Source organism: Cherax quadricarinatus, chromosome 7 (assembly GCF_038502225.1).
Source record: "Cherax quadricarinatus isolate ZL_2023a chromosome 7, ASM3850222v1, whole genome shotgun sequence".
Taxonomy (NCBI): domain Eukaryota; kingdom Metazoa; phylum Arthropoda; class Malacostraca; order Decapoda; family Parastacidae; genus Cherax; species Cherax quadricarinatus.
The window spans coordinates 66,302,536-66,329,576 of record NC_091298.1 but is presented as its reverse complement, the minus strand read 5'-3'; the positions used below and the strand labels follow the sequence as shown (position 1 = coordinate 66,329,576).

At 44.9% G+C, this 27,041-nt stretch overlaps 1 protein-coding gene across 3 annotated transcripts in view; it reads right to left on the bottom strand.

Annotated features, from left to right (window-relative positions):
* The window catches only part of LOC128686973 (microtubule-associated proteins 1A/1B light chain 3C), a 47,440-nt gene extending 23,345 nt beyond the window's left edge, over positions 1 to 24,095 (bottom strand). Inside the window, exons 1-2 of one of the 3 annotated variants that reach the window (XM_053774302.2) lie at positions 23,819 to 24,095; positions 1,524 to 1,579 (exon numbers count right to left, since the gene is read on the bottom strand). In XM_053774302.2, the coding sequence (XP_053630277.2) occupies positions 1,524 to 1,579; positions 23,819 to 23,957 (195 nt within the window). In that variant the 5' untranslated portion in view covers positions 23,958 to 24,095. Of the gene's footprint in view, positions 1 to 1,523; positions 1,580 to 18,964; positions 19,602 to 23,818 lie in introns of those variants that run through there. The other 2 variants (XM_053774301.2, XM_053774303.2) reach the window with 2 other exon arrangements.
* Between the last annotated feature and the right edge of the window lie 2,946 nt (positions 24,096 to 27,041).

Genomic DNA, 27,041 nt, shown 5'->3' with positions numbered 1-27,041 from the left:
CCAGGATTTTGCTGCTGGCGGCCCACTGGCTTATACATTCATCATAGCCTAGTTGATCTAGCACTTGGTGGAGTTACTTTTCCAGTTTACTCTAAGACATCTACACCTGTCCCAGCAATATTCATGATATTTTCTGGTAAAATGTTGAATAATTTGTGACAACGGATGTTGATACAATGTTCACTTACTGTGCCCACGGCGCTCTTGCTTACTTTAAAAAGTGCCCAAATCAAAGTTGAACAATTGGTGGTACATTCAGAAAAAGCCTCCCAATTCCTTCCCCTTGTATATGTGTGTGTGTGTATATATATATATATATATATATATATATATATATATATATATATATATATATATATATATATATATATATATAAATATATATATATATATATATATATACATACATATATATATATATACATATATATATACTATAATATAGCCAACTGTTTATGAATAGGATTTTTGTCTAACAATTACGTATTAAAGGTCTAAATCAAGAGCCTTTACCAGTGTAATTTATTTACCTTCTTTCCCGGTCAAGAATAACAGCAACAAGCATGACCCAATATCTTCACTGAGTCAATTTACAATTCTAAGCATTATTTCCGCACTCAATGACTCAAAAGTAATAAAAAAACCGACTGGTTTTATTACCGAAGCATTTTGTCCGTAGATCAGTGTACTTTTTTCCAATATTTGAAGCACTTGTTACATCTTATTTTTTTCCACTGATCTATCACTGATAAAAATCCTAGTATCCTTTAGACCACTTTTTTTTTACCTTTCAATTCACAACTGTTGCCTCTTATCACTGTTGCAGGTACGAAGAAATCCTTTCTAATCTTTCACATCCTTGTATGAGCCTGGAATTATCATATCTCGTCTGCTATCAGCCAGCGTGGGTATCTTCAGTGCTTTCAGCCTGTCATCATAACTAATTCTGTTAAATTAGACACATGTGCAACTCTTGGGTATCTTTATTGAGGAAACGTTTCGCCACACAGTGGCTTTATCAGTCCATACACAGGATAAACTTGAAGAACAGGAGGAGAATGAGGTAATCAGTCCCTCAACCTTGAGTCGATGTGGTCAGTCCATCAATCTTGAATCGATTCTATTCAAGATTGATGGACTGATGAAGCCACTTTGTGGCGAAACGTTTCCTCAATAAATATACCCAAAAGTTGCACACGTGTCTAATTTAACAACATGTCGGTTCTTTGAACCATTCATCTACAATAACTAATTCTCTAAGCTATTTTCTAGCATTTCTTTGAACCTTTTCTAACTTATTCCACGAGGTCTTCTTTACAAGATGTAGGCACCACTCTATTCCATCTTCTAATACATTATAATTTCATCATTCCTTTATCCATTTATTTAAAAGCTAATCTTTACAATTCTCTGGAGTAGTATAATTATTTCTGAATTTCGTTTGCATCATCTTCCGGCGAATAAATGATGTTAATTGTATCCATGCAATATAATTTTAATAAAGAAAGTATTTCTGTACTCACTGGGATCTTGTTAGGGAACTTGCTTCTGATATTGGCCACTTCCTGCTTCCTCGACGCTGCAAGGAAAAATAAATGCATTAGTATACCATCCCCGGCTAAGCTTTGTTGCTGCAGTAATTATAAATGTGGAGAGTAACTATTAATGCAGGCATGTTCAATGCATACTAATGGCTTCCTCTGGTATCTAGCAATGTTTTATTAAATGTTAACTACATTATTTCCGTATCGCTTGAAATTATATAAAATAAGACGGAAGAGTGAGGGGGATGGTGTGGTTGCCTGCCTTCTCGATTTTCATAGCCTCACTTGTGTATAAAGGATATATATATAAATTACCTAGGGGACTTGTATGGTACCATATGCAGAGAAATAATGGAAATTTATAACCGACAAATCTAAACAAGCAACGGGAATTATTAGAGGTTTTAAGCATTTTCATTTACGAGCATTTGGTTTTTTTTTTTCCACACCGATTTTTCATGGCTAAGAGCTGTTATCCTACCTCAGCTCATTTCCAAGTCCAGCCCTGTCTAAGGTATACTACTATTCCACAGGATGCCACCCACAACAGTGGACTAATACCCAAGTACCTACTTGCTGCTAAGTAAACAGGGGCAGCAGGTACAAGGAAACATGCCCAACGTGTTCACCCGTACCCGGGATCTTTTATTTTCCTGCCCAAATTGTGGGTTAATTTTGTTTTTAGCTTACGTAATTTCATATTAAGACGGCCCTTTAAAGTCACGTTTGATTTACAATTTTCTCCCTCCGTCAGGATGCAACCCACAACGTCAACCAACACCTAGGTAAACAGGTACAACAAGTATCAAGAACCTGGATCCAACTAGAGTACCGTAGACAGGAGTGAAAGACAGGTTGCAGAACAACGTTTGGTTCTGTAGAACTTTACAAATTTATGACTAAAGCTCTACAGAGTGAAACTTTCTCCACAAGTGTAAGGAGACTCCCCCTCCCCCAAGTTACGGCCTTGCCTTAAATAGAACCCGGAATATTTCTGTTTAAGCAAGTTAAGAGCATCACTCCTAGCTTTTGAAATACGCAACAGAAATAGCAGCAGAAAAAAACAGCATTAGCAACAGCAGCAGCAACATGAGCAACTCAGGCTACGCCAGCCATGTCAACTTACGACCTTCAGAATCGGGAGCAGAACATTCTTCAAAGTATTATTCACAGTATACGTAAAGATCGCTCCTTTAGTATGTGGCAGTGCTCGTGCGTGTGTACACGTTCGCGTGCACGTGTACGAATGCGTGTACGTGACAGGTGTAGCGTACAAAACAAGGCTTGCGGAAATATCTTTTCTGAAGGTTGCCTGGCTGATCTGCTCCACCAGGGGGAGGAGGCATTGTACACTTAACATTCCATACAAATCTCCCACATTGCATAACGCCAACGTTTACCTTCCTTTTAACCCCCATCCCCCCCCCCAAGATAGTCTAATGGAGAGGGAGTTTAGAGTGTACAGGAAGTGCGCTTGTACACAGTAGTACTTTACTGGTTGCATAAGAGGATGGTATTTGTCAATTTATTTCAATCACGAACATCGAGGTGCATCCTGCACCCCCTCCACATGCTTCATATTGCACAATGTAACAGACTGGCATTGCATTAGGCTGAATTATATACAATTCACACTTAACCCAATATAGCCACAGTAAAGGCCAGTTCGAAAAGGCTTGAAGGGGGGTTAATATTTGGGTTGATTCCTACACCTGTAGCAATTATCAACTCCTACGGCGTTAATAACGCGAATAAAAGTCTTACTGGTCACCCAAGATATAGTTTATTGCCCCATATTTGTGTGTGTGTGTGTGTGTGTGTGTGTGTGTGTGTGTGTGTGTGTGTGTGTGTGTGTGTGTGTGTGTGTGTGTGTGTGTGTGTGTGTGTATGTATGTGTATGTAAAATATTTCACAGGTCACTGGGTAAATTTTTACACCGAGAAATTAAACATGTCTTCCAAGACTTAACTGACACTCGTTCCTTCAAGGTACACTATCTTTTATAGAAGTTTCACCCACCTGGGATATGTCAATCTGATAAAAATCTTGACCATAACTTTTAAAGGGGTGGAGACGTAAGCCAGAGGAAGGCCTCGTTCAGATGACCAAAAGCTCCAGCTGTGGGTCTTCCTGACAGACCCACATCAAAAAACACTCATGTTTCCTGACAAACCTTACCTAAAAAAACATAGTGGAGCCAGTTGTGAGATATGGATCGTCTCCAATCTACTGTTTGTCTCTGGGAGTGCCACTTCCTTCGTCCTGTTTATGGGGACGGCATTTTCTGATCTCAGTAAGCCCGTGGCCTGTTTCCAGTGGGAAAGAAGCAAAGCGATGCAGAAGAATATGTAACATGTGGATAGGGGCACTAGTGGACGTAGGCAAAGCTCTCAAGGCGAGCAATGATTTAATAGTAAAATATACAACTCCATTACTTTACCAGCATATTTTTTTTTCATACTTCGTGCAACCGGACAAACTAACTATACGAGAGCAGCAACGTGCGGTTTTTGCAAACAAAACGGGTGATACAAAGGGAACTACCAACTCAGCCTGTGGCTAAGCTTACCTGTTAAGTGCCTATTTAGTCAAGTTGTTGGAATTAGCGGCCCACAACCATCTCAGGCTGTTTCATCAGGCACTCTTGGGAGGTAGTGATCCAGACTTCAACAGACAGACAGACAGAGAGAGAGACAGAGAGAGAGAGACAGAGAGAGAGAGACAGAGAGAGAGAGAGAGAGATTGTGAGTGTGTGAGTGAGTGCGTTAGTACTAGGTTGAATAGTATTGGATCAAGCATGCTCAGCCGTTCTAATAATGTTCATGGATTTCCCTGCTTTTCACTAAGTTTATTTTACACTTCCAGCAATCCAGGACTAGCCCCCCCCCAACACTTTCCAGGTATTTATTATCAGGTGTATCTCTGCCCCAGAAAGTACATTCCACCAAGTGCTCTGACCAGCTTTGACTATGAGAACACTAAATTATCTCTACATTTTTCCAGCTCTAATATTTCTCCTGCCTAAAGTAGAGCTCTGAGTAGAGCAGACAGAGCCAGATTTATTTAAGTGGTACCATAGCGTGGTTATTCTCTCGTTTTGAAAGATCTCATTATCCACCCTGTGTTTTCTGTGTTCCAGTAGGTCAACTGGGCAATAAGATAAGATAAGATTTTGTTCGGATTTTTAACCCCGGAGGGTTAGCCACCCAGGATAACCCAAGAAAGTCAGTGCGTCATCGAGGACTGTCTAACTTATTTCCATTGGGGTCCTTAATCTTGTCCCCCAGGATGCGACCCACACCAGTCGACTAACACCCAGGTACCTATTTGCTGCTAGGTGAACAGGACAACAGGTGTAAGGAAACGTGTCGAATGTTTCCACCCGCCGGGAATCGAACCCGGGCCCTCCGTGTGTGAAGCGGGAGCTTTAGCCACCAGGCCACCGGTGTGATTGTGATTGGTTTGCTAGATTAAAAAGACTCGACTGGACGAGGGTCATTAAAGTTGCAAGTCACCTGTACACACAATACATACACTGTGTGTACACACACCCCATCAGGATTCGAACCGGTACACTGTGTACTTTGATATACCTGGAGGTTACCTGGAGGTTATTCCGGGGATCAACGCCCCCGCGGCCCGGTCCATGACCAGGCCTCCCGATGGATCAGGGCCTGATCAACTAGGCTGTTACTGCTGGCCGCACGCAGTCCGACGTACGAGCCACAGCCCGGCTGATCCGGCACTGACTTTAGGTATCTGTCCAGCTCTCTCTTGAAGGCAGCCAGGGGTTTATTGGCAATTCCCCTAATGCTTGATGGGAGGCTGTTGAACAGTTTTGGGCCCCGGACACTTATGGTGTTCTCTCTATAGTGCAGGTTCGAATCCCTGCATGTAAACATGTGGCAATAGGTAAGGTAAATGGGAACCGTGTAACTGATATTCACTACAGCTATGTTTCACTCACCAGGAGCTTTATCAAGCATGGCAGAGCTCCTAGTGGGCGAAACTTTGTAAATAAAAGTTGGGCTGCAGTGCATCTGTCTACCATCAAGGTACAACGTGACCAGCCTCACACAACACTACGACTCACCAGTGATGGTAGGGGGTGGAGGGAGGGATTAGTGGTAGGGGAAGGGTGGATGGAGAGGAGAGGAAGGGGAGATGTGTGGATGGAGAAAGGGAACAGGGTACAGAGGATGGAGAGAGAGAGAGAGAGAGAGAGAGAGAGAGAGAGAGAGAGAGAGAGAGAGAGAGAGAGAGAGAGAGAGAGAGAGAGAGAGAGAGAGAGAGAGCTGAGGCAGTGAACCTAATCACACTGCGTAGCAAGGTTAGAGGATGAAAAATTATGGCAAGAGAGAGGGGTAAAGGAGAAGGGAGGGACGAGGAGGAACAACGGGAAAGGGAAGAAAAGGGTGGAAGAGGAGAGACATTGATGAACGTATTCCAAAGCTTATTAAATTTAAGAAAATTCTGAAACTAGGAATTTTGCTCTCCTAGAAGTAGCTTCACGGGCCAAATCATATCTACTCTTTAAACTGTGCTTCGGTTGGCGACCCCTCGGCCCACACACTGAGGTTCGTGGTGCAAACACTTGGGGGCGTGTTTAAGACACCTGATGTCCCTGTTCACCTAGCAGTAAGTAGGGACCTGGATGTAGTCGACTGGTGTGGGTCGCATCCTGGGGACAAAATTAACCTATTTTGACCGAAATGCTCTGCATAACAAGGGGCTTCCTATATAGTACGTCACTGATGTCAGCTATGGTCTGTATAAGTTATACCATGTACCCTACCTGGAGTCTACCTGGTGGGTATTCCGGGAATCAATGCCCCCGTGGCCCGGTCCATGACCAGGCCTCCCAGTGGATCAGGGCCTGATCAGCGAGGCTGTTACTGCTGGGCGCGCGCAGTCCAAGATACGAACCATAGCCCGGCTGATCCGGCACTGACTTTAGGTATCTGTCCAGCTCACTCTTGAAGGCAACCAGGGGTCTACTGGTAATTCCCCTTATGGCTGATGGGAGGCTGTTGAACAGTCCTGGGCCCCGGACACTTGCTGTGTTTTCTCTTAAGTGTACTAATGGCGCCCCTACTTTTCACTGGGGGTATGTTGCATCGCCTGCCAAGTCTTTTGCTTTCGTAGGGAGTGATTTCTGTGTGCAGGTTAGGAACTAGTCCCTCCAGGATCTTCCAGGTGTAGATTATGATGCATCTCTGTCGCCTGCGCTCCAGTGAATACAAGTGCTTCCAGGCGTTCCCAGAAAGAATTATTAATAGTTTGTGGTTTCAAAACTAAATTAGTATTTGAAAAATGGGAAGCACTCTAGCACAGAATTATCTTTCAACAAATAAACAAGATTGTGGACCTGTTGTATTTTGGTTTCTAGCAGAGTGAACCTGGTGGGGACTTATTGATGAGGTTACTAATATTGATGATATATTAGTGATTCAACAATCACTCGATGCAAGGTACGACTCCTGAAACTGAAATGTGATAAGATTACAACCACAGGATTTTAAATTATAAGATAATTGACGGGTTTACTGCGCACTTTGTCTACGTGTGGATGAGAGAGAGATAAAGTACAGAGTGGAAGCTGCATAAGCCATGACCTGCTTATATTGTGATATACTTAACACTTATTTTTAACAAGGGACATAGTAGGTGTTGTAACAATGATTATTGTCGTACAACGAGGAAAAGTGTCACTTTAGTTTTATTCAGTGGTCGTGTTGATTCCTGGAATCATCACTCCCGCGGCCCGGTCTCATGCCAGGCCTCCTTCCTGGTTGACAGTGGTCAGTCAGCCTGTTGCGGCTTGTGGCACACATTCTGACAAGTGTGGGTGACAGAGATACACCTTGCGGAATCCTATGTTCTTTCTTGAAGCACTGTTCCTCTGGGACAATTTGACATAGTATATATTGGCTGATCTACTAAACTATGATTTCTGCCCATCGCATGCCTGTAAGTCTCTCTCTGTCCGGGAATCTAACCCTGGTTCACTCTAGTTAGCATGTGCTAAAGTGACCTCTATATTAAGTCAACTAGACTGAAGACAGGACACTACCAGCATAACCCTTCGAAAATAAATATTTCTAGCATGGGCCAGTAGGCTTGCTGTAGTGCCCCAGCATAACCGTGTTCGTGTAGTTACAAACAAAACATGATATTATTTTAACAAGTTTGGAAATCAATCACAGAACGGGCGAGACTCGAATCACAGCAGGAAGTCTCAAAACTTTCAGGCCGGTGAGTGTTAGGACTCTTGCCATGGGTTTGAACTCCACCAGTTTTGATTTATAAACACTGAAGACATGACACCCCTTAGTACCTACTGCTCCTATAACTATAAATGTAGATAAGTAGCGATTAGTAAAGATGCGGGGCCAGGAGCTATGAATCGACCCCTGCAACCACAATTAGGCGTGTATACACACACACACACACACACACACACACACACACACACACACACAAGGTTAGTTCCAGAGCTAAGGGGAATGTCCTATGAAGAAAGATTAAGGGAAATCGGCCTGACGACACTGGAGGACAGGAGGGTCAGGGGAGACATGATAACGACATATAAAATACTGCGTGGAATAGACAAGGTGGACAAAGACAGGATGTTCCAGGGAGGGGACACAGAAACAAGAGGCCACAATTGGAAGTTGAAGACACAAATGAGTCAGAGAGATAGTAGGAAGTATTTCTTCAGTCATAGAGTTGTAAGGCAGTGGAATAGCCTAGAAAATGACGTAGTGGAGGCAGGAACCATACACAGTTTTAAGACGAGGTTTGATAAAGCTCATGGAGCGGGGAGAGAGAGGGCCTAGTAGCAACCGGTGAAGAGGCGGGGCCAGGAGCTAGGACTCGACCCCTGCAACCACAAATAGGTGAGTACACACACACACACACACACACACACACACACACACACACACACACACACACACACACACACACACACACACCTCTAGACTATCATATCAGTGTTATCCGTGTACACCCACTTGAAATGCTCTCAGTCAACTAATCTTTCCCCTGTTATACTGCCAGTTCATGAGCGTACAGTTACACTTACTAATATAGTTATCATGATTAATTACCACTGAACAATAGATCATTAGCTGGTTAGAAACTATATACAGTAGCCCGGAACCTAACCTGCTGTATTAGCGGGGTGTTACAGTAGCCCGGAACCTAACCTGCTGTATTAGCGGGGTGTTACAGTAGCCCGGAACCTAGCCTGCTGTATTAGCGGGGTGTTACAGTAGCCCGGAACCTAACCTGCTGTATTAGCGGGGTGTTACAGTAGCCCGGAACCTAGCCTGCTGTATTAGCGGGGTGTTACAGTAGCCCGGAACCTAACCTGCTGTATTAGCGGGGTGTTACAGTAGCCCGGAACCTAGCCTGCTGTATTAGCGGGGTGTTACAGTAGCCCGGAACCTAACCTGCTGTATTAGCGGGGTGTTACAGTAGCCCGGAACCTAACCTGCTGTATTAGCGGGGTGTTACAGTAGCCCGGAACCTAACCTGCTGTATTAGCGGGGTGTTACAGTAGCCCGGAACCTAACCTGCTGTATTAGCGGGGTGTTACAGTAGCCCGGAACCTAACCTGCTGTATTAGCGGGGTGTTACAGTAGCCCGGAACCTAACCTGCTGTATTAGCGGGGTGTTACAGTAGCCCGGAACCTAACCTGATGCATTAGCGGGGTGTTACAGTAGCCCGGAACCTAACCTGATGCATTAGCGGGGTGTTACAGTAGCCCGGAACCTAACCTGATGCATTAGCGGGGTGTTACAGTAGCCCGGAACCTAACCTGATGCATTAGCGGGGTGTTACAGTAGCCCGGAACCTAACCTGCTGCATTAGCGGGGTGTTACAGTAGCCCGGAACCTAACCTGATGCATTAGCGGGGTGTTACAGTAGCCCGGAACCTAACCTGATGCATTAGCGGGGTGTTACAGTAGCCCGGAACCTAACCTGCTGCATTAGCGGGGTGTTACAGTAGCCCGGAACCTAACCTGATGCATTAGCGGGGTGTTACAGTAGCCCGGAACCTAACCTGATGCATTAGCGGGGTGTTACAGTAGCCCGGAACCTAACCTGCTGTATTAGCGGGGGCCTCCTGTACGAGAACACCAGTTTAGCAAAAGATTTAAGAAAAAATACATTAACCCAAGTGTCATCCTGTGTAACCGTAAAAATACCAGACAAATACACGAGTAGAGAATGAGGTGGGCAAGCCAGACTTGCCTAGCATGGGTCAAGTAGGCCTACTGCAGCGTTGCTCTGGTCTTCCTAGTCTTGTACAAACATTAAGATTACCTAACCTTATACAAGAAGCTTGTCGCCAGGTGAAGTGTCAGCTGTGACTAACACATGACTGATCTCTGCTGCCATGTGATATAAACACTAGTGAGAGTACATTTGTAGTTACAGGAGCAATTATCAGAGTCGTCTTGTGGGGATTTACAGGAGCAATTATCAGAGTCGTCTTGTGGGGATTTACAGGAGCAATTATCAGTCGTCTTGTGGGGATTTACAGGAGCAATTATCAGAGTCGTCTTGTGAGGATTTACAGGAGCAATTATCAGAGTCGTCTTGTGGGGATTTACAGGAGCAATTATCAGAGTCGTCTTGTGGGGATTTACAAACGCTTCTCTTATTTTGCTCAAGCTATTTGCGTCGTACACAACTATGACCTTTTAGTTGATTAACAATTTAAGTCATTTACGTTACTTGTTTTTGGTATCTCAATAAGTATGCATAAAAATAGGTTAAAGTTAAATTAACCTATAAGTCTGGCAGATAAGTAGCTTAGTCCAAATTTTTATTTTTACAGAAATGCGGTAAATCCAAAGATCATACAGTTCCCGGGTAACTGAAAACCACGTCCAGTTCCCGGGTAACTGAAAACCACGTCCAGTTCCCGGGTAACTGAAAACCACGCCCAGTTCCCGGGTAACTGAAAACCACGCCCAGTTCCCGGGTAACTGAAAACCACGTCCAGTTCCCGGGTAACTGAAAACCACGTCCAGTTCCCGGGTAACTGAAAACCACGTCCAGTTCCCGGGCAACTGAAAACCACGTCCAGTTCCCGGGCAACTGAAAACCACGCCCAGTTCCCGGGCAACTGAAAACCACGCCCAGTTCCCGGGCAACTGAAAACCACGCCCAGTTCCCGGGCAACTGAAAACCACGCCCAGTTCCCGGGCAACTGAAAACCACGCCCAGTTCCCGGGCAACTGAAAACCACGCCCAGTTCCCGGGCAACTGAAAACCACGCCCAGTTCCCGGGCAACTGAAAACCACGCCCAGTTCCCGGGCAACTGAAAACCACGCCCAGTTCCCGGGCAACTGAAAACCACGCCCAGTTCCCGGGCAACTGAAAACCACGCCCAGTTCCCGGGCAACTGAAAACCACGCCCAGTTCCCGGGCAACTGAAAACCACGCCCAGTTCCCGGGCAACTGAAAACCACGCCCAGTTCCCGGGCAACTGAAAACCACGCCCAGTTCCCGGGCAACTGAAAACCACGCCCAGTTCCCGGGCAACTGAAAACCACGCCCAGTTCCCGGGCAACTGAAAACCACGCCCAGTTCCCGGGCAACTGAAAACCACGCCCAGTTCCCGGGCAACTGAAAACCACGCCCAGTTCCCGGGCAACTGAAAACCACGCCCAGTTCCCGGGCAACTGAAAACCACGCCCAGTTCCCGGGCAACTGAAAACCACGCCCAGTTCCCGGGCAACTGAAAACCACGCCCAGTTCCCGGGCAACTGAAAACCACGCCCAGTTCCCGGGCAACTGAAAACCACGCCCAGTTCCCGGGCAACTGAAAACCACGCCCAGTTCCCGGGCAACTGAAAACCACGCCCAGTTCCCGGGCAACTGAAAACCACGCCCAGTTCCCGGGCAACTGAAAACCACGCCCAGTTCCCGGGCAACTGAAAACCACGCCCAGTTCCCGGGCAACTGAAAACCACGCCCAGTTCCCGGGCAACTGAAAACCACGCCCAGTTCCCGGGCAACTGAAAACCACGCCCAGTTCCCGGGCAACTGAAAACCACGCCCAGTTCCCGGGCAACTGAAAACCACGCCCAGTTCCCGGGCAACTGAAAACCACGCCCAGTTCCCGGGCAACTGAAAACCACGCCCAGTTCCCGGGCAACTGACAACCACGCCCAGTTCCCGGGCAACTGACAACCACGCCCAGTTCCCGGGTAACTGACAACCACGCCCAGTTCCCGGGTAACTGACAACCACGCCCAGTTCCCGGGTAACTGACAACCACGCCCAGTTCCCGGGTAACTGACAACCACGCCCAGTTCCCGGGTAACTGACAACCACGCCCAGTTCCCGGGTAACTGACAACCACGCCCAGTTCCCGGGTAACTGACAACCACGCCCAGTTCCCGGGTAACTGACAACCACGCCCAGTTCCCGGGTAACTGACAACCACGCCCAGTTCCCGGGTAACTGACAACCACGCCCAGTTCCCGGGTAACTGACAACCACGCCCAGTTCCCGGGTAACTGAAAACCACGCCCAGTTCCCGGGTAACTGAAAACCACGCCCAGTTCCCGGGTAACTGAAAACCACGCCCAGTTCCCGGGTAACTGAAAACCACGCCCAGTTCCCGGGTAACTGAAAACCACGCCCAGTTCCCGGGTAACTGAAAACCACGCCCAGTTCCCGGGTAACTGAAAACCACGCCCAGTTCCCGGGTAACTGAAAACCACGCCCAGTTCCCGGGTAACTGAAAACCACGTCCAGTTCCCGGGTAACTGAAAACCACGTCCAGTTCCCGGGTAACTGAAAACCACGTCCAGTTCCCGGGTAACTGAAAACCACGTCCAGTTCCCGGGTAACTGAAAACCACGTCCAGTTCCTGGGTAACTGAAAACCACGTCCAGTTCCTGGGTAACTGAAAACCACGTCCAGTTCCTGGGTAACTGAAAACCACGTCCAGTTCCTGGGTAACTGAAAACCACGTCCAGTTCCTGGGTAACTGAAAACCACGTCCAGTTCCTGGGTAACTGAAAACCACGTCCAGTTCCTGGGTAACTGAAAACCACGTCCAGTTCCTGGGTAACTGAAAACCACGTCCAGTTCCTGGGTAACTGAAAACCACGTCCAGTTCCTGGGTAACTGAAAACCACGTCCAGTTCCTGGGTAACTGAAAACCACGTCCAGTTCCTGGGTAACTGAAAACCACGTCCAGTTCCTGGGTAACTGAAAACCACGTCCAGTTCCTGGGTAACTGAAAACCACGTCCAGTTCCTGGGTAACTGAAAACCACGTCCAGTTCCTGGGTAACTGAAAACCACGTCCAGTTCCTGGGTAACTGAAAACCACGTCCAGTTCCTGGGTAACTGAAAACCACGTCCAGTTCCTGGGTAACTGAAAACCACGTACAGATCCTGGGTAACTGAAAACCACGTACAGATCCTGGGTAACTGAAAACCACGTACAGATCCTGGGTAACTGAAAACCACGTACAGATCCTGGGTAACTGAAAACCACGTACAGATCCTGGGTAACTGAAAACCACGTCCAGTTCCCGGGTAACTGAAAACCACGTCCAGTTCCCGGGTAACTGAAAACCACGTCCAGTTCCTGGGTAACTGAAAACCACGTCCAGTTCCCGGGTAACTGAAAACCACGTACAGATCTTCAGCAGATATGCTGAAGAGGATCCCAGAAGGGGATCGAAATATGCAGACTAATTAATTGGAGTTTGTCTCCATGTAGGTCATTAAGCTGAGAAAATATATTCCGGGTCGCCCACTCGGAATTTTTCCAACAAGCCCCAAGTGGGTGAATTCCCTGTGGGGTAAAAATGCATACTTGGTAGACAACATCCCCCCCCCCCACTGCCCTTCTATTCTCTCCAGTAACCTTGTTGAAAAAGTAATGATAATCCTATCAGAGTAAACATATCCTATCAATCCCTAGAAGTACAGGCTACGTCTCTCCTCGTATTGACTCTTCTTGAAGGGTATTAATACCCAGAGGTATATACAAGTTTGAGACAGGTCTCAGGTACACGATGGAACATGTTCAAGACAAAGAAATCACAAGAATATAACGGAATATTTTAGCCTCAGTTGTCAAGTTGAATAACCAAAGCTTAATACCACGAGATTTTATTGCTTAAACTAAATATATTTTAATATATTTTGTGAATAAATTCCGATCGTCACGTTTTCTGTAACCCCACAAATATTTATTAAAATATTCATGAACCTAGACATTAAAATCGGTACCTACGTTACCTAGAAAGAGGTTGGCAGTAAGTAGGTACCTTGTAACAATACTGCTGGTACTTGCCAATAAATAAGTACCTAGTAACAATACTGCTGGTACTTGGCAATAAATAGGTACCTAGTAACAATACTGCTGGTACTTGGCAATAAGTAGGTACCTAGTAACAATACTGCTGGTACTTGGCAATAAGTAGGTACCTAGTAACAATACTGCTGGTACGTGACAATAAGTAGGTACCTAGTAACAATACTGCTGGTACTTGGCAATAAGTAGGTACCTACTAACAATACTGCAGGTACGTGGCAATAAGTAGGTACCTAGTAACAATACTGCAGGTACGTGGCAATAAGTAGGTACCTAGTAACAATACTGCAGGTACGTGGCAGTAAGTAGGTACCTAGTAACAATACTGCAGGTACGTGGCAATAAGCAGGTACCTAGTAACAATACTGCAGGTACGTGGCAATAAGCAGGTACCTAGTAACAATACTGCAGGTACGTGGCAATAAGTAGGTACCTAGTAACAATACTGCGGGTACGTGGCAATAAGTAGGTACCTAGTAACAATACTGCTGGTACTTGGCAATAAGTAGGTACCTAGTAACAATACTGCAGGTACGTGGCAATAAGTAGGTACCTAGTAATAATGCTGGTACTTGGCAATAAGTAGGTACCTAGTAACAATACTGCAGGTACGTGGCATTAAGTAGGTACCTAGTAACAATACTGCTGGTACTTGGCAATAAGTAGGTACCTAGTAACAATACTGCAGGTACGTGGCAATAAGTAGGTACCTAGTAACAATACTGCAGGTATGTGACAATAAGTAGGTACCTAGTAACAATACTGCTGGTACTTGGCAATAAGTAGGTACCTAGTAACATTACTGCAGGTACGTGGCAATAAGTAGGTACCTAGTAACAATACTGCAGGTACGTGGCAATAAGTAGGTACCTAGTAACAATACTGCAGGTACGTGGCAATAAGTAGGTACCTAGTAACAATACTGCAGGTACGTGGCAATAAGCAGGTACCTAGTAACAATACTGCAGGTACGTGGCAATAAGCAGGTACCTAGTAACAATACTGCAGGTACGTGGCAATAAGTAGGTACCTAGTAACAATACTGCTGGTACGTGGCAATAAGTAGGTACCTAGTAACAATACTGCAGGTACGTGGTAATAAGTAGGTACCTAGTAACAATACTGCAGGTACGTGGCAATAAGTAGGTACCTAGTAACAATACTGCAGGTACGTGGCAATAAGTAGGTACCTAGTAACAATACTGCAGGTACGTGGCAATAAGTAGGTACCTAGTAACAATACTGCTGGTACTTGGCAATAAGTAGGTACCTAGTAACAATACTGCAGGTACGTGGCAATAAGTAGGTACCTAGTAACAACACTGCTGGTACTTGGCAATAAGTAGGTACCTAGTAACAATACTGCTGGTACGTGGCAATAAGTAGGTACCTAGTAATAATACTGCAGGTACGTGGCAATAAGTAGGTACCTAGTAACAATACTGCTGGTACTTGGCAATAAGTAGGTACCTAATAACAATACTGCTGGTACTTGGCAATAAGTAGGTACCTAGTAGCAATACTGCAGGTACGTGGCAATAAACTCTCTCCATGTAAACTCCAGGCTAGTAGCAATACTGCAGGTATGTGGCATTAAGTAGGTACCTAGTAACAATACTGCTGGTACTTGGCAATAAGTAGGTACCTAGTAGCAATACTGCTGGTACGTGGCAATAAGTAGGTACCTAGTAGCAATACTGGAGGTACGTGGCAATAAGTAGGTACCTAGTAACAATACTGCTGGTACTTGGCAATAAGTAGGTACCTAGTAACAATACTGCAGGTACGTGGCAATAAGTAGGTACCTAGTAACACTGCTGGTACGTGGCAATAAGTAGGTACCTAGTAACAACACTGCTGGTACTTGGCAATAAGTAGGTACCTAGTAACAATACTGCAGGTACGTGGCAATAAGTAGGTACCTAGTAACAATACTGCTGGTACTTGGCAATAAGTAGGTACCTAGTAACAATACTGCAGGTACGTGGCAATAAGTACGTACCTAGTAACAATACTGCTGGTACGTGGTAATAAGTAGGTACCTAGTAACAATACTGCTGGTACTTGGCAATAAGTAGGTACCTAGTAACAATACTGCTGGTACTTGGCAATAAGTAGGTACCTAGTAACAATACTGCAGGTACGTGGCAGTAAGTAGGTACCTAGTAAATACTGCAGGTACGTGGCAATAAGTAGGTACCTAGTAACAATACTGCAGGTACGTGGCAATAAATAGGTACCTAGTAACAATACTGCAGGTACGTGACAATAAGTAGGTACCTAGTAACAATACTGCTGGTACTTGGCAATAAGTAGGTACCTAGTAACAATACTGCAGGTACGTGGCAATAAATAGGTACCTAGTAACAATACTGCAGGTACGTGACAATAAGTAGGTACCTAGTAACAATACTGCTGGTACTTGGCAATAAGTAGGTACCTAGTAACAATACTGCAGGTACGTGGCAATAAGTACGTACCTAGTAACAATACTGCTGGTACGTGGTAATAAGTACGTACCTAGTAACAATACTGCTGGTACTTGGCAATAAGTAGGTACATAGTAACAATACTGCTGGTACGTGGCAATAAGTAGGTACCTAGTAAACACTGCAGGTACGTGGCAATAAGTAGGTACCTAGTAACAATACTGCTGGTACTTGGCAATAAGTAGGTACCTAGTAACAATACTGCTGGTACTTGGCAATAAGTAGGTACCTAGTAACAATACTGCTGGTACTTGGCAGTAAGTAGGTACCTAGTAACAATACTGCTGGTACTTGGCAATAAGTAGGTACCTAGTAACAATACTGCAGGTACTTGGCAATAAGTAGGTACCTAGTAACAATACTGCAGGTACGTGGCAATAAGTAGGTACCTAGTAACAATACTGCTGGTACGTGGCAATAAGTAGGTACCTAGTAACAATACTGCAGGTACGTGGCAATAAGTAGGTACCTAGTAACAATACTGCAGGTACGTGGCAATAAGTAGGTACCTAGTAACAATACTGCAGGTACGTGGCAATAAGTAGGTACCTAGTAACAATACTGCAGGTACGTGGCAATAAGTAGGTACCTAGTAACAATACTGCAGGTACGTGGCAATAAGTAGGTACCTAGTAACAATACTGCAGGTACGTGGCAATAAGTAGGTACCTAGTAACAATACTGCTGGTACGTGGCAATAAGTAGGTACCTAGTAACAATACTGCTGGTACGTGGCAATAAGTAGGTACCTAGTAACAATACTGCAGGTACGTGGCAATAAGTAGGTACCTAGTAACAATACTGCAGGTACGTGGCAATAAGTAGGTACCTAGTAACAATACTGCTGGTACTTGGCAATAAGTAGGTACCTAGTAACAATACTGCTGGTACGTGGCAATAAGTAGGTACCTAGTAACAATACTGCAGGTACGTGGCAATAAGTAGGTACCCAGTAACAATACTGCTGGTACGTGGCAATAAGTAGGTACCTAGTAACAATACTGCAGGTACGTGGCAATAAGTAGGTACCTAGTAACAATACTGCTGGTACTTGGCAATAAGTAGGTACCTAGTAACAATACTGCAGGTACGTGGCAATAAGTAGGTACCTAGTAACAATACTGCAGGTACGTGGCAATAAGTAGGTACTTAGTAACAATTCTTCATTGCTTTTGGGCTACACAGGAGTTACAATACACACAATTTGATACAGAAGAATTATTATAATCAAAAAGAAGCGCTAAACCACAAGGGGTATACAGCGCTGATACAGAAGAAAGCCACTAATTATGCAAGGTATTTCCGGTAAATTATTAACTAGGCCTACATATTATAATTTAGATATATAAAATGAAGCGCTAAACCCACTAGGGTCGCAGCGCTGCAGCAATCTAAGCATAGAATAATATGCAAAATATTTTGAGTATCGGTACAGCTTTACAAGGTAAAAAGGACCCATATGGAAATAAGTCACGGACTTTTTTGGGTTGTAATTTATATATATATGCTGCTATGTATGATAATTTTTGTAACTGTGTATACCTGAATAAACTTGTGTAATTTATTTCGGGCACAAGAGATTGCGGAAAAAAATTTCGGAAGTACAAATATATCACAGAATTTATATCAGTTCGATGATCTGTATTTTTTTTTGGACGTGATTGAGGCGACACCAAATTATTGAAATTACAGATAATTTATGGATATAACATAACGTAAAATTTAATCATCCTTTTTTAACGGTGTTAAAGCCTGATTAAATGGAGATTTTTTTTCGTATATTTCAGGTTGTTCCAAATTTTTGGGACTTTCAATCGCCTATTTTTTGGAACAGGTTGAAGTGTACACGATAATGTCCAGAGACTTCAGTGTATTGCAGCTGCCAGATATAATTTCAGTTTTGGGTTAATGACTGGAGTCGAGTCCTCTAGACATATCGTGCACAAGAGCCGTGACTCGACCCATGTAACCACATCTAGGCGAGTACAGTAGAAAGTGTGAAATCAATTTTAACTAATAAGGCGTATCGTCTGGAGCCTGAATGAGTATTTAGGAGGATTTGTTTTTCTTAGTAACAACAGGTTTTAGGAGATTAGCTGTTTATCCCATGCAGGATACCACAGGTGGATGGATAGTTAGGTAGTTCAAGGGAGCAGGGATGTTTTGGGGGATAATAGTGAATTTGAGGGAATACCCACATTTCTGGATTTTTTTTTTGGGGGGGGGAGAGTTCTGGTTGTGTTGTATTTTAGTTCAGTGCTGTTGTATTTTAGTTCAGTGCTGTTGTATTCAAGAATTTAAAGTTTTGGTATCAGTTTATTGAATAAAACTAACTGGCGATAACACACTAGTATTTTTCTTGTATATTAGGCTATATTTGTAATTCTGCAGTCTCAAGTATAGGTCCCATGATAAGTTTATTTAGGTACATAATTACACAAATCAGGTACTTTCCAAGTACCTATTTACTAGGTGAACAGGTGCAGGAAGTGTTAGGAGATACAACTCACCTTGCCCGGGGATTGAACCCAGGTCCTCCTGGTTGCTAACACTCCAATACACTACATACCTGCAGACTTCATCTCGTAGAGTTTCATGTTGGATGCTGCCACAGATGACGGCCAGGTGTACCTCAACACCCTCAGTGTATGGAGGTGTTAATTATGTGAGGCTCTACACACCATTGATCAAGAATATTCTCTTGAATTTCCCACACACAGCTGCTTCAGCAAGCAGCAACAGCTTACTCGATCAAGTAGACACGCCTTGCTTGGCCAAGTACTCGTACACCAATTAAGGAATCTCACTTTTAGAGGTGTACAAGCTTTATATACAAGTAAACAGTTTGTTAAACAGTAACAGATGTTCACAAGGCGAGGTGGAAAACAGGTGGTGGGGCCCAGGAGCTAAAACTCAACACATCAAGCACCAACACGAGGTGATGTGAGTGGTGACAGGAGCACCACCTTGGCTGCCACAGTTCCTGCAGTTAACACAGACGTGTATCTCAGACCAGTGTGTGTACATGACTGAATGGATGGAGGTTTTCTGGCGCCTACACAGCCACGTGAGTGTGCGCGTGTGTACGTACCCTGTGCCTGGCGACGGGGTCGTACACGTGTACGTATATCACTCTGTACACATTGCATCAGTATGCAACACCTTGTCTCACTCACACGTCACACTGAACCATTAACCAGTGATCACACCCTTCATGAAGCAACCGTTTACGATAGCAATATGACACTGCAACACATGGAATTGAGGAAGCAATAATTAAATAGCTGTTGTGTGGTGTGTTGCAGGTCAGAGTGGCGACACACTGACGCTGTAGTGCAGAGAGCAACACGAGCGTTACTTTGAGAACACACAGGAGGGGAGGAGAAGAGACGAAGGAAGGGAAATGGACGAAGAAATGTGGTACTTGCCAAAACCACACAGCAAGGTCGTGTAGCTACAGTCTTGTGCTTCCTGCCTCTCACTACACTACACACGCTGTCTGGTGCTTCCTGCCTCTCAAACTACACTACACACGCTGTCTGGTGCTTCCTGCCTCTCAAACTACACTACACACGCTGTCTGGTGCTTCCTGCCTCTCACTACACTACACACGCTGTCTGGTGCTTTCTGCCTCTCAAACTACACTACACACGCTGTCTGGGGCTTCCTGCATCTCACTACACACGCTGTCTGGGGCTTTCTACATCTCACTACACACGCTGTCTGGGGCTTCCTGCATCTTACTACACACGCTGTCTGGGGCTTCCTGCATCTCACTACACACGCTGTCTGGGGCTTCCTGCATCTCACTACACACGCTGTCTGGGGCTTCCTGCATCTCACTACACACGCTGTCTGGGGCTTCCTGCATCTCACTACACACGCTGTCTGAGGCTTTCTGCATCTCACTACACACGCTGTCTGGGGCTTCCTGCATCTCACTACACACGCTGTCTGGGGCTTCCTGCATCTCACTACACACGCTGTCTGGGGGCTTCCTACATCTCACTACACACGCTGTCTGGGGCTTCCTGCATCTTACTACACACGCTGTCTGGGGCTTCCTGCATCTTACTACACACGCTGTCTGGGGCTTCCTGCATCTTACTACACACGCTGTCTGGTGCTTCCTGCATCTTACTACACACGCTGTCTGGTGCTTCCTGCATCTTACTACACACGCTGTCTGGTGCTTCCTGCATCTTACTACACACGCTGTCTGGGACTTCCTGCCTCTCACACTGTCCAAGCTATCTTCTGCCCTCTGCCCTCCCTCTCCATACACACGACATGCCTAATGACAGTACAAACAGGAAAGGATATGGAGTCAACAAACGAATCTAGACAACCTTCAAGATTGATTAGATAGGCGGTTGCTTAAATTGAACCCCAGCAGATGCAAGGTTTTAAAGATTGGTGAAGGGGCCAGAAAACTGGACGCTGAGTATTGACTCTGGAGCCAGGAGAAAGGCTGTAGACATCACACAAAGAAAGTTAAGTGCCTAGCATATCGCCTGAGGCTTGCATCAACCTAATCAACAATACAGCCAATGCTGGTCTGGTAAATCGAAGTAGCGTACAGGAATCTCAGGCCTAAGTATAGATCACCAGCATGGAACCCACGCCCGAGAAAGCTTGTCAAGAAATGAGAAAGTGCAGAGTGTAACTAGGGTACGAGCTACGAGGATAAGCTAATGGAATTAAATTTGACGGCAATGGAGGAAAGAAGGACCAGAGATGTACAAAATATTCAGGAATTAGTAGTGTAGACCAGGACAGGCTGTTTGAGAGGCGAGAAGTAAATAGGCGAATCATATGGTGTCAGGAAGCATTTTTATAGTCTCAGAGTGGTCAGGAAGTAAAAACCTAGAGGAAGAGGTGGAACCAACATGGATAGGAGAGAAAAAAAATGGCAAGTTGCGAAGCGGGAACAGGAGCTAGGACTATCCCAGCTCCTCCATAGGCGAATACACACAAAACAGGCCATGTGTTTATCGACAAGTGCATTCGAAAAATAGTTTCTAAACAGGTCGTTAAGTACATTTCCCGTCTCATAATTCGACCGGGTAAAGCCACAGGAGAGTACACTAGTGATAGAGGGATGACAGGTCCTGATAACGTCATTACTAATTCATCACCGAGCCATCAAAAACTGTTTACATTTTAACAAATATTTTTAAGTACATTAATGTGTCGCTGTGCGATCCCAGTGCCCCTGCCCCTCTACGTCAACGCATGCGAAAGGGATAGTGCCAAGTGCGGCATAAGTTTATAGTGCGGTTAAATATTAGTGTTTAAGATACGGAGTCGGGAAAGGCATTCATAAGTTATCACATGGAAACTAATGCTACGATGTTTTCAACGAACATGCTAAATTAGGACACAGTGTAGACAACCCAGCCCTAACCTAGAACCTGGGTACTTCAGGCTGAGTTGAACGTTCGTAATATGGAGATGTTACCAATCCCTGCAGATTTAATGACGTTTGCTTCACCTGCCTTAAAACTGCCAATATAGACAAGTTTGTGGCGAGCATCGTGGGGGTGAAAGCAGTGCCCCGTTCACCGGCTGCCCAAAAATACCCAGAAAATAGTTGCCGCTCACTCTTAATATAAATTTATTTATTGCCTCTCGTGTAAGTTACAATGTTATCTCATGACCAATTGAGGTATTAGCGTTATTGTTGAGACAGACCAATAAAACCATGAGAAGCTTGAAGATAAACAAATATCTACATAGAAGCACCAGAAAGTATAGATGGACACTCTTGAATCAGCTGGCTGCTGAGGCAGTCTCAGTGGCACCACTGGAGAAACTTTGCCCCTAAGTAAGTTTATTTAGGTACATGAGTGCAGTTATCATGCATAGTTTAACATGTGTGAATTATCCTCCATGATAACCCAAAAATGTCAAAGTGATTTATTTCCATTGGTGTCCTTGTGTTTAAAAAAAGTATTTTGCTAGTAAAAATACTAGCAATAGGTTAATATTTGAACAGTTCCTGTACCAAATTATCTGGCTTGGTCAAGGACTGGGTCGAGGGGGCGTTGACCCCCCCCCAACACCTTCCAGGTAGACGATACAGTAGGAGGAACACAAATGGAAGCAAGTCACTGGGTCATTTACACCATGATTATCGTACTGGACAATTTACACACATGTTATTGTAACGACGAACAAGTGGTATTTAATCAACAACACTGCGACTAGCCGAGGATTCGAACCCATGTTTTAGCCCGCCTCTCTCGCTCACCATAAGGCAGGCTAAAACACGGGTTCGAATCCTCGGCTAGTCGCAGTGTTATTAATTAAATACCACTTGTTCGTATTTACAATAACATGTGTGTAAAGTACCCACTAGGTGACTAAGATAACCCAAAAAGTGAGACGGTGTAACTTATTTACACTGGGATCCTTTGTAATATATTAATATGAGAGGAAATTAATAGTTTTAAACAATCGATGCGTCGTGTGGAGGTAGTGAGATAAATATTATAACTCGTGTCTTGTGGTAATAGATTTTAGAAAGTAGAATTTGAGAACAAATACTTGTATTTACATTCTAAACACGAGATCTTGAAGATGGGAGAAGCTGCAGTAAATAGTTGAAAGTAACTATGTAGGAACATAAGTAAAACTATCTTAAGACTAACTGTTGTATTGATGCTGTAGCGTAATTAGCAGGGATACACGCAAACAACCTGCAAGTAACAGGAATACACGCGAACAACTAGCAGGGATACACAAAGCGCTACTGAGAAACAAGTAAATGCACAGTGAACGGGAGACTTAAATCACAAAAGGTTTAAACCATGATAAAAAATTAATTCCTACCATTAGACAATAGTAAGAGTTGTAACTTTGCAAGACTCCCTGCAAGTGAATCTTGCAAGACTGCAAGTGAATCTTGCAGGGCCTAGGGAATGGATAAAGAATCAGGTTCGAAGAGAGGAAAGGGATACCTCTGATTCCTTGGATTAAAAGCCTTTAACAAGCATCAAGACACCCCTCTTTTTGAGAGGGATATAATGCCAGTGGATCCAGCCTGACTTTTTTGGGTTATCCTAGGTGCTCTACAAAGATTATCATACATAGCATATATGTAACTATTTGTGTATGCCTGAATAAACTTCCTTACTTAGCCTGACAATGAATGGAGAGGCTGGTTGGTTAATTGAGTTGAAAGCCTATCGACTACACTAGCGTAATGTTGTTACGTAATCTTTCCACCATCAGACAAGAATATTTTACTACCTAAAATAGAGTTTAAATTACTCTCAGTTGTATATACGCTGAGAGAAATACACCTCTCAGTGTATATATGGTGGGAAAAGATGGTATAGTATAACCGGCTGGCTGAGGATCCTGGGTTACAGCCTATGCCTTAATCCGGCCCTGCATGACAGTAACAAACATGACTTACCAAATGTTTTAATTTGCTTGAAGGGTCTGTAGTCTGACGTGTGTGTGTTTATGGACCAATTGTCTAGCTTGTCCCCCACTGAGGACGTCTTGCAACAGAACACACAATTACACGTTGTCATGTTTGTCTGTGGCCTCATGATGCCTGTGTCTCCCACCAGCTGTACCAGTATACTCAGCACCTACTGTGAGCACTCAGTGCACCTAGGTGCCTTGATCTGGTGTGAACTTCGTTTCATTTTCATCACTGCACCATCCCCCAACTGTAGTTACCATGGCTGGTAACTGACCTTGTTCCACTACCACGCTAACTATCCTGGTAAATGGTACTCACAGAAACGATGTATTAAATCCATCTGATGGATTCAGGATGATCGAGGGAGAGAGAAATAGCTAATATTGGTAGTATACATTGTTCCCCCAATGCCATTTGGCAGTAAAGACCCCACCCCTCCCTATCCTCCCCCAAGGAGTGAACTGTAAAGCAGCTCCGCCCACAATATCTGAAGCTTCATTGGTGGAAGTGTATATATGCACGTGTTCTTACTGGCTGTGTAAGGCTGACCCACCATCGTCACCCACCCCTGTCACCCACCCCCGTCACCCACCCCTGTCACCCACCCCCGTCACCCACCCCCGTCACCCACCACCTGCATGCACCCACCCTGTGCTTGTTGCTATGCTGTGTCCACCCATGCCAAGCACTGGGCACACAGACACCCAAAAGTGTGCAGATCGGATAATGGTATATACTCCCCGTGGTGTGTAGCTCTGTGTATATACACTCAGATTTGTTAATAATAATATTTATTTCGACAAATACATGTACAAGGTATACAGGCCTAACTAACATCAGTGATATACTACTATATAGAAAGCCCCTTGTTATGCTGTACTAGGGCAAGTTTATCCCCAGGATGCGACCCACACCAGTCGACTAACACTCAGGTACCTGTTATATTGATAGGTGAACAGGGGCAGCAGACGCCTTAAGGAAACATAAGCTATAAGCTATATACATAGAAGTATCCTAGTATATACTCATTAAGACCTTGATGCCGATGACGGGCTCTTGATACAATAAAATTGGACAGTAGCCTCCGTTTCCTTGTAACGAACCTGATTGCCTCCCCTTCCCCACTTGTGAGTTCATTACCTTGTACCTAGTTCAGCCATCAAAACTTTGGAGCCCGGTCCCTGGACCCATTGTGTACCTCTGTAATCTGTAAATACCTTTGTAACTTGTCATGATTGTGACTAGACCTACCTGGAGTTCATTACCTTTGTAAATTGTGAGTTCATTACCTTTGTAAATTGTGAATTCATTGCCTCTGTAACTTGCTCAGCTATCAAAACTTTGAGGCCCAGTCCCTGGACCAATTATGTACCTCTGTAATCTTTTGACTACCGCCCACAGGATGGGTATGGGGTGCATAATAAACATATTAAACTTAAACTAACTCCCCTTCCCACCATGAGCTGCATTAACCCTACGGTCTTAACGCTCACACACTGAGGTCCGGGGGTCGATCCCCGGTACGGGTGGAAAGATTAGGACGTGTTTCCTTAAAACACCTCTTGTCACTGTTCATCCATCAGTAAAACAGGTACCTGGGTGTTAGTGGACTGGTGTGGGTCGCATCCTGGGGACAAAATTGACCTAATTTGCGGGAAATGCTCTGCATAACAAGGGACTTTCTATATAGTAGTATGTCATTGATGTCAGCTATAGACTGTATACCTTGTACATGTACTTGTAGAAATAAATATTATTATTATTATTATTAAAAAAAATAATGTGGTTAAAGCCTAGCCACGAGAAGGCGAAGGAAAAAAATCTACGGGAATCGCACGCCATGATCAGAGAGAGCTTCTGCGACACATACGGGTTTGGCGCTGGTTTCCTGATATAATCCGTGAGGCTGTTATTGTTGGTATATTCACTGGGGAGCGCTAAATTCTAAGGGGGTCACCCATGGGAAAGGGGGTGCTAAGGAAGGGGGAATGATAAGTGGATGTTGAGTAGCGCCCTGTGAGACTGGCACTAGGCTGGAGGCTGCAGCCTCTACACAGCCTTGGGAGTGAATGACCCATACGGGTTCAGGTCTTCCCGGTGAGTGTAATAACATATGTAACGCGATGAAGAGGGGGTGGCACCCCGGGGAAGGACACTTCCCCCCACCACGGGGCAGGACACACCCCGGGGCGGGTCAGGTCATGCACCCCCATCTCATCTCAACACCTACTACCCATCCCCCCACTAACCCACTCAAGTGGTCCATGCCAACTTCCCCCTACCCCAATTCCCCCAACCAACCCCAGGTCCACCCCTGGCGCCCTGAGGCACCTAGCAACTGGTCCCAGTGTACATTATAGTCTCCCTTCAAAGCCTGGAGGGGGGTTCGCCTTGATGCTGGTGGTGGGCCCTTAATCCAAGGTATTGGAGCTATCCTCCCCTTCCTTGGATCAAACATGATTATGATTAGTAAAAATGACAGAATTACTGACAAAATGTTAGGTAAATGGCCACAGATGCAACTAATGTGACATTTAATTGTGGCAACGTTTCACTCTCCAGGAGCTTTGTCAAGCTATTACGGAGTGTTACGGGGGTCAACGCCCCCGCGGCCCTGTCCATGACCAGTCCTCAGATGAATCAAGGCCTGATCAACCAGGCTGTTATTGCTAGCCGCTCGCAGTCCAACGTACAAACCACAGCCCGGCTGATCAGGAGTTTGTTGGTAATTCCCCTTATTTATGATGGGAGGCTGATGAAGTCTTGGGTCCCTTATACTTACTGCGTTGCATCTCCTGCCGAACAATTTGCTTTCCTAGGAAGTGATTTCTATGTGCAGATTTGAATCCAGTCTCTCTAAGATTGTCCAGGTATAAATTATGATGTCTCTTTCCCGCTTTTGTTCCAAGGGGTACAGGCAGGGGAGGACCTATTATAAAACTAATGAAGCCTAAACTTTAGGGCCCCTAAACCCGGAGCGGATCAAGAAACAACTTTAGTCTATATTGCTTAAAATGTTTGGGTCTCCAGTATGAGATGGGATTGCGAAGGAGCCCCCATAACAGTTCAAGCTTCAGGGCCACAAAAATGTAGGTCCGCCACGGGGTACAGGTCAAGGGACTTCCAGCGTTTCCAGAAATAAAGGTGCTGAACTGAACTTACACATGCAGTGAAAGTTCTCTGTACATTCTCTACAGTGCTGTATAAT